Genomic DNA, 9,067 nt, shown 5'->3' on the forward strand with positions numbered 1-9,067 from the left:
AACTTGTGACTCTCCTGCTTCACCAACTCGACGCTATGCCAAGAGAATGACTAGGCTGGTTGAAAGTCAGAATGCTGAACTCAGCATCCTTTGGAAGGAGGTAAAAGAGTACAAAGAGATACTTGAGACACGAAAGAAAAGAACTACCGGCAAGAGAATTAAGTTGCAAGGCGAATTTGTATTCAGTACCGAGGAAGTGTTGAAAATTGTCCGGGAGGCAGAGTTGAAGTCAACTGAGAAAAGACCACGTGGAAGGCCATGCAAACGGCCAATTAAAGAAGTAGACGAGGAAGTTGAAGAGAAAGAGGTAGAGAACGATTCAAGCGACCCAGAATTGGAATTGGAGGAGTGTGTGGCACGTAGGACTTGGTCAACTAGAGTAGAATAAACTTTTTGTCTGACTACCCCATATGTCCGACTACCCCATACGTTACGTTATCGTTACTTGAGCAAGCGCTTCATGGGCCTATCTGGCAAAGCATCCCAGCTGAGAGCTCACAGCACAATGGGATCAACGAAGTAGAGGGTTGGATAGAGTCAAGTAATTAGTATATATCGTAGCTAGCTAGTATAACAAAGATACTCCTCTACTGTTGGTGGTGGTACTAGAAACCTTGTCCCGATCAAATTGTCACGAATACAGGTATAACAGTTTCACAGCAGTATTCCAGCTTTAAAGTGAGCAGCTACAGGCTGCGATTGTGACTGTAACCCCTTGTCAAATGCTGTATACGTCCATAATTGTTGTGTTAACCCAAAGGCGTTCTCTAACTGCAATTCTTACAGACGATAGCGCCTTATTAAACTGCTTCTGCTTTTGCGGAAGATATCGATGACCATTACCCTCTGTACAATGGTAGGCAGGGTCCCCATAAAGATATTAATCCTTTCTTTCTCCTATAGTATACCGGATCCGCTGTACGCAGCCAGAATCCTGCCATATTCGCCAGTCGTTTGCAGGTCCGTTATATGGTCCAATTAAGGATGATACAAGCCCGTCTGGGGTTACAATTGCTTGGAAGTGCATTCCGTGCTTCTTTTGATATCCAGAAAATCACTGCCGCTGGACTTCGGAGTCTCCTGCTGGTCGACAAAAGCCTTGGAAGGTTCCGTCCACGAACCCCCATATTTGACCACACCCACCACTGTCTTCAATCGCTTCTTCAAATTGTAACAGCTTCTTGTATGTAAGGTATGGGTGCCACTCGAGTACAGCCTCAAACTCATGTACTAAGTGGCTCATTACATCATTGAAAACTGTAGAGAGCCATGCTGGCGATCGCCCAAAAAGATCAGCGCAGGTTGACCAACGTCCTGGATACGCAAGGCAAGTTAGGACTACACAAAGAGCAGTCTCTAAGTCTGGCTTTACCCGGTCTCTCTATTCAATTTTATAAAGCTGAAGAAGTGGCACAAGCGGGCGATTTCCTCGATTGAAAACCTTAATAGTATAAGAACCTATACCCCAAACCTCAACCCCTATTCAATTACTTACCAGAACTTGTGAACTACCCGCCCTGGAGTTTGACTACCCCACGATTGTAGATTCCAGTTGAACTTCTCATATTCGTATGTAATCCGGGCTTGTGGGCGTTGAGTTATATGTAAAGACCATATAAGCCACCGATAATATCGGCGCCGGCGATGACGTCGAACAAGTAAGGCTGCTGTGCAAACAGTAAGAGCAATCAACTCTAGCTCTTCGGTATCCGACATTAGGTTATATTACTATAACCTCCTTTATTTTTACACAATATAGTAGCTACGTCGCAAAGATATTTTATAACGAAAGTGGTGGTTGAATAGGGGTAATTTGCAAAGTGTTAAAGCTAAAGTTTTTGGTATAGTACAGAAATTTATTGAATATACAAAATTTTGTATATGAAATACATTTAAGCAAGTCTATCTTGTTTATTACATAGTATTATGTTAAAATACAAGCCTAGTTAAAAGTTAAGACAGACTAATTATTAAACAGAAACTGGCTTAATTGTATATCTATTTATTCAGTCGCTGTGGTACTTATCAGATTTGATGGCGGAAATGGAGCTTTGAGGGTCTTCAGTCATCCACTAATCAACGTGTTAACTGGTGAGGATACTGTAATGGTGGGTGCACCAGATGTGAGAATCTAGCCATCCAAGGAAGGGATGATTTTACTAAGACAACACACTGTCTTAGGAAAAAGAGCCAAAGGGTCATAGCTTAGATTATTCCACAATGCAGCAATCAGGTGTATGATGTAGTGGAGTGGTGTAGACAAGTTGTAACAAATGTTGAGTCTGAGAACTCAGGGATAAGTTAGAGGTTAGCACCTCACTGACTTTTCAGAAACAAGGAGTAACAATCCCATCGAGTTGATACATCTTGAATAAGTCGAAGAAGTCTCTGAGATGGTTGACCCAGTTCATGTTTGCCTTTTGCAAAGTCATAAACCTGTTCCTTTGAGTATGACTTGAATTAACAAGAGCTTCCGGAGCTATGAGATATTAGAAAAAGCTACCAGAAGATTACCAGAACTAACAAGAGAATATATACCTTTCCAAGTGTAAATCCGATATCCTTGTCTTTTTGTAACTTTGCAAGGCCCTCCATCTGGTTCTCTTCTTCCCAGTTCATTAAGATCTCTTGATTTGTTGGTGTAATCCGGATTCGGCCAAGGAGAGCACTAAGGGCAAGTTGAATACGTGAGCTAGGCAGGGTATGTGTTGTAACTTTCCTCCAATAAAATGCTCATTGTCCGCAATACTATTGAGCATTATTTCCACATCTCTCATCACCGAAGTGTTATTTGACGCATTATCAGTCGTAATGGATATAATTCGTCCTTCTAAATGCTGCCTTGTGATAACTTTTTCAAGTATTCCACATAACTCAGCACCAGTATGCTCTGTATATATAGGTTCAAAGCCAATCAAGACCTCTTGCATTTTCCAATGACGGTCGATAAACGGTGCAATAACACCCATAAACGAAAGTCGAGTAACACTTAACCAACAGTCGAGCGATAATGCAATCTTTGAACCAGGAACAACATCTTCTGGCATCTCTTCTTCAATTTGTGTGAGCTTTGTTGTTAAGAGGTTTCGAATAGTTGTTGCTGAGGGTAGTGGATAGTGAGGATTCTGTAAGATAGCAAGCCTTTTCCATTTAGTATCCTCGACTAAGCAGAACGAGCTATGAGTCGAGATAACTGTGTATAGAACTTGTTCATAAAATGTCTCTTGTGTGAGAATATGATCCTATTATAGATATTAACCTACATGATTCTGGTAATAATCTGGTAGACTAGATTCTCACATCTGGTGCACCCACCATTACATGTTGGAGGCTTGGAGGATGTCGACATACTACTCAACGATTGCTACAACCCTCTATAATTTATTACATGTCATCGTTCCTTAGTTACTGGGCCGATATTACCACATAGCACATCTCTACAACCCTCTATGATTCATTACATGACATCACTCCTTAGTTACTGGGCTAATGAGGAGTAAGTTTACCCCTTTTCAGTTTTTGAGGGTTTCTTGTAGGCTGAGGTGCTGGATTTTTTGTAGATCTCTTTATAGAGGCGTATAAGTCCACAGATTCAGGTGCCGAGTCCTTAGCAGTTGGTGTAGAGGTGTAATTGTTGAAATTTTTTGTTGGATGCCAGTCTTGGTTCTTCTCCTTTCTTCTTTCAAAAAGCCTATCATCAAGTCTGACAGCTTTCTCTATAAGTGTTTGAAGTGTTGTAGGGCGTTCTTTTTTGCTGAGTTTATCCTTAATAGAGCTCTTGAGCCCTTGGTAGTAAGTGAAGACTAAGGCTTCTTCATTCCAAGTCAAGTGAGAAATGATTCTCCTAAATTCTGTTGTATACTGAGCAGCAGAGGTCTTTTGACGTAGCTTCTGTAGCTCTCTATCTGCTGTAGCAGTTTCGTTGATGTCTCCAAAGGTCCTGGTAAGTTCCTCTTGAAACTGGTCATAAGAGGTAATCAAAGGTGAAGTCGTATTTTGGTTATTGCTACTAAGTCTTCTAAGATATGGCTCAAAGAAGTTGAATGCAGATCCATGGAGGTAGCTGGCAGCAAAATAGATCTTCTGAATGTCTGAGGTGAACTGATGAGGCCGGAGGGTGAAGTAGATGTCCAGTTGCATAAGAAATCCCTTCAACTTCCTCCTGTCTCCATGGTATAAATCTGGTGTTTGCACTTTAGGAATTGCACCTGGGGTACCTGACATAGCCAGAGGAGCTGTGGGAAGCTCTGTATGATGTGTCTGAGTTGAAGATTGTGTTCCTGAAGTGTTGGCTTGAAAGGTGTTTTCCAAATTCTCAAGTTTGTTTGCTATAGTTTGTATAAAGGCAAACAGTTGTTGCATCTGCTGTTCAGCAGTAGTTGTAGGAGCTTGGTCATCCATTGTAGTATCGAAGTGCTGCTATAGAAATAGTTGAAGCTTGAAGCAGACAAGGTGTAATGGTGGGTGCACCAGATGTGAGAATCTAGCCACCCAAGGAAGGGGATTAATTTTACTAAGACAACACACTGTCTTAGGAAACAGAGCCAAAGGGTCGTAGCTTAGACTATTCCACAATGCAGCAATCAAGTGTATGATGTAGTGGAGTGGTTTAGACAAGTTGTAACAAATGTTAAGTCTGAGAACTCAGGGATAAGTCAGAGGTTAGCACCTCACTGACTTTTCAGAAACAAGGAGTAACAAGATCAATGCTTGGAAGCTTGGAAAAGACATGGAAGTATGTGATAGTCGATTTACTGTATTGTCTGCTTGCCCTTTCTTAAGGAAATAGCAATCCTATTTATGCTAAAGGAGTGTAGTTCTCTCATTTTCCAAGACTTTCCATAACTAACCAGGCTTGGTAACTGTAGTCGATATAAGAGAATCCCATAGAACCATCTCCTAGGTTCCTAGCCTATAGGAAGTGAAAGGAGGTCCAAGGTCAGAGTACCCCTATAGACAGATTATGTCATAACTTAACCAATCTTGTAGGTAACTAAGGAGCGATGACGTGTAATGAATCATAGATGGTTGTAGAAGCTTTTGGAGCTATCGTTCATGTTCCTAGGCCTCTAGTTGATAGAGATATGTCATGTGTAGTATTAGCCCAGTAACTAAGGAGTGATGTCATGTAATGAATCATAGAGGGTTGTAGAGATATGCTATGTGGTCATATCAGCCCAGTAACTAAGGAGCAATGACGTGTAATGAATCATAGAGGGTTGTAGCAATCGTTGAGTAGTATGCCAAAATATGTATAGTGACTTGTAGTTGAGGAGGAGATTTCTAAGTTTGCTCTTGAGTTTGATAGCAAACTGAGTGCAACGAATGTCAGTATGACAGTAGAGGCGCTAAACTGAGGCGAGCCAGAACACTGAAAACCGCGCCCCGCTTGCCGTCACATAGTATACTTGAAATAAATCTTTCCTTTATTTCCAATAAATCCACCACAACAATAGAAATCAATTGAAACTACTCAGAGTACTCTTCCTTGGATATGTCTGTTGCAATCTGACACGTGCTTCATTGATGCTAACCACTAAACCTAATATAATACAGAGATCTTACTAATATGATACAGGGTTCTGATATCCTTGCACCGATGTCGGGGGAGCGGTTTAGTGATCGCCGGTGAAGCCGGCGATTCTAGTGCCAAGCGCCTAGGGCTGTTTTCAACAAGAGCGGCGACACTCCAGACGTGCACCAGTGTAACCCGCCGAGCCCGTCGAACTGAAGCGATGTGGTTGCCTCGTCGCCCATATACCTAGATGAGGCTAAGGTTGTGCGCAAATTCATGCGCCTTGTACAGCCCCGCGACAACTAGCTTCCCGCTCATCGTCGTCGATAGGTCTGGTTTGGGAATCTCAATATGGCGCCATGATAGAGTATCACCTCCTACTATCTCTGCACCACACCCTCGCCAGATATCTGTTAAGACGGGGCCATTCCACAAGCCTTCTTACACTCTCACAGAGAAGCACAGAAGCACAGAAGCACAGAAGCACAGAAGCACAGAAGCACAGAATCACAGAATCACAGAGAGAAACACAGTCCGCCTTTCTCAGCCGTGAAATTGGCTGCAGCGCGACATTACTCCAGAACACCTATCAGTGTTGTTGAGCACATATTTGGAGTTTGACGACTTGATTGGGAAACTACGGGAGGCGAAGCCCCTATATATCCACAATTGGTATACGGAACGCAGTTCCAACAAGTGTCAGCCTTACCCCGCTAACCAGCTGTACCGGCGACACTATTCGCACAGACTTGGGGTCTGTGCCCAAGTTGCCAGGGAGCAGCGTGTGGGTAGAGAATCCGAGAATCCCTGCATTCTATGACCCCCGGACCATCCCCCCACCATCCACGGCTTCCCCAATCCGACCGCCACCGACCGAGTGACAACATGATGTCCAGCGAACTGTGATCGACAGCGCAAACTGTGCAATAAATGCACATCTTTTATCAGTCTTTCATCACAGCACCGAAGGGGTTGATCGCACGTGGTGTTGGCAACAAGCCGGAGAGGTGCCTAAGTTTTTGTGGCTGCAGACGGGGAAAGGTGACGAGAGACGCAGCCTTGAATATGCGTGGGGGATGTTGCGCTTTTATATCTCCTACACCAAGCTATGTAATGCAGGTGTGGTTTTGTGCTACCAGCCAAGTCCTCATCTCATCCATGCCGCTATTGATCCACCACATCCTCCAATTGCGTCCTCGGCACCACAATCGGCCTCACCTTCTCCCTCACCAACGTGCGTTGCTCATATGCAAATGCACACCCGATAAGCGCCTCCTCACTCCACGCCGCCCCCAAAAAAGACAGCCCAATCGGCACATTCGGAGCCACCGCCACCAACCCACACGCTCCTAGCCGCTGCACCTGCGTCCCAGCGGGATACTTTCCCATAGGGACCGTCACTATCGGCAGGCCCGCCAGCGCCGGCACCCATGGGGCGTACATGCTCGGCATCACCAGCGCGTCCAGCCGGTACGTGTCCAGCGCCCCCGTCACCCCGCCAGACGTCCCCCACGCGTGTGTCTGGTTCGCCAAAGCCTGGAAGCCTGGCGCTGTATTATCTCCGGTTATAGTTAGCGCTGCGTCAAAGATATCAGTGTTGCGAGTGGGGAAGTTCTCGCGCGGGTCGTGCTGCGTGAAGTCGCGCAGCGCCCTGAGGGAGGTGATGTTGTTTGGGTTCGTGGTCAGTTGGGTGAAGTACTGCGGGAGGTTGGTGATGAAGTCGACGGCGACGACAGTTTTGACGGCGCCGTAGGAGGTGACGGAGGAGTTGTAGTACTCCTCCCACTGCGAGAAGTTGGCGTTGTCGATGATGGTTGCGCCAGCAGCTTTAAGTTCCATGATGGCGGCCTCGAAGGCAGCCATGATGGGTGCGTCGAAGTTGGAATCCCCGGTGGGCAGAAAGGCGTTACGCGGGATGCCGATACGCTTTCCCTTCAGGCTGTTCTTTTTCAGGGATTTGGTGTAGTTGGGGGGTTGGGAGAACGGCTGCGCGTTGGTGTACGAGTCGCTAGGGTCTTTACCAGCGATGATGTTGAGAACATGGGCTGCGTCGGTGACTGTGCGAGCGAGGGGCCCGATGGTGTCCTGACGCTCGCTGATGGGGATGACAAGGGAGCGCGATGTGAGGCCTACAGTCGGCTTGATTCCGACGGCGTTGTTGACGCTGCCGGGGGAGATGATGCTGCCGCCTGTTTCGGTCCCGAGCGTCGCAAAGGCCAGTCCAAGGGACGCCCCGACAGCGCTTCCACTCGAGCTCCCGCTCGGGTCTTGGCCCGTAGCATACGCACCAAGCACCTGCCCACCATAGGCGCTCCAGCCGTTGCAGGCATTCCCAGAGCCAGAACGGAAGTTGGCCCACTCGGACATGCTGGATTTGCCGAGGATGATGACGCCAGCGGCTTTGAGTTTAGCAACCACGGTTGAATCCCGCGGAACCTTTGCACCAAGGAGGGCGAAGGAACCGGCTGAGTTGTTCATCTTGTCATTGGTGGCGATGTTGTCCTTGACTAGCATTGGGAGGCCATGAAGGGCGCTTCGAAGTTTACCCTGGGCCCTCTCAGCATCGAGAGTCTGCGCAATAGAAATGGCATCTGGATTTATCTCCGTGACTGCATGGAGTTGCGGCTGAACTTCCTGGATGCGTTTAAGGTAAGCCTGGAGTTGTTAGTCAAGAGATATTGCCAAGAACCAGGGGATCATTTAGTACCTTGACAAGATCAACACTGGTGAAATGCTTCTGCTTCAGCCCTTTCATCAGATCATCGGTACCAGCATCCAAAAGATCAGGAAACGTATCATTCACTTCTGGAATCATTTAGATATCAATCCTGTTGACGAATTTAACAGAACTTACTCTTATCAGGCGACCTAGGAACCCTCAGCCCAAGCACCCCAAGAACCAGGAGGGAGAGCATCAGGAGTGCTCTGAAAAGCATCATTGCAAATGCGGCCGTGCGCCTATTAAGGAACTCGTGATCTTGGCCGAGCTGAGTTCTAACTTTTTGATGCGTACAGTAACGCTTCACCGGAATAGGAGTAATTATAGTATACTACAGTAGGCAGTAATAGGCAGTAGGAATAGACTGGATTGAAGAGCTATCTACCGGGCCTACGCCATCTATTTGTAGGCCAAGGTGGGCACTCCGTTTGCCCCTGGAATTGCCCAACCCCATGCCCATCCTGCCCCTAAGCTTGGTTCTACGCCTAGGATATACTCAAGGTAAATTGCCAAGGCTCAGTTAGTGTAAAAGTGGGGTGATCGGCGAAGCTATTAGCAGGTAGTAGGTCGGGCTGAATGCAAGGGTTAGGTCAGAATCACCGATCACCCTACTTTTATACTAACCGAGCCACCGTGAGCAGGATACAGGTCAGGGGGAACCCTAGGATAAACTCAAGATGAATTGCCAAGGCTCGCTTAAACGGCACCTACTTTGGCATGAACTAGAACGCCGAGGGTCTAGAATAGCTAGAAGATGATGCTTGTGATAGAACCTCTAATTCGTCTTGTTAAGTAAGACTTAGACCTAAGTCTTCACCTCAAGTAGATGTCCT

General features: G+C 46.2%; 1 protein-coding gene across 1 annotated transcript; it reads right to left on the reverse strand.

Moving 5' to 3' along the window:
• Window positions 1-6,322: 6,322 nt before the first annotated feature.
• VC83_04912 (uncharacterized protein) lies at window positions 6,323-8,614 on the reverse strand. Its single transcript, XM_024468538.1, has 3 exons — window positions 8,370-8,614; window positions 8,223-8,320; window positions 6,323-8,170 (listed from the first exon to the last, which is right to left on the reverse strand). Exons 1-3 carry the CDS (start codon window positions 8,452-8,454, stop codon window positions 6,680-6,682), a joined length of 1,674 nt encoding a protein of 557 aa, XP_024323957.1. The 5' UTR covers window positions 8,455-8,614; the 3' UTR covers window positions 6,323-6,679.
• Window positions 8,615-9,067: the final 453 nt, after the last annotated feature.

The sequence above is a fragment of the Pseudogymnoascus destructans genome, assembly GCF_001641265.1.
Source record: "Pseudogymnoascus destructans isolate 20631-21 unplaced genomic scaffold scaffold_11, whole genome shotgun sequence".
Classification (NCBI taxonomy): Eukaryota; Fungi; Ascomycota; class Leotiomycetes; order Thelebolales; family Thelebolaceae; genus Pseudogymnoascus; species Pseudogymnoascus destructans.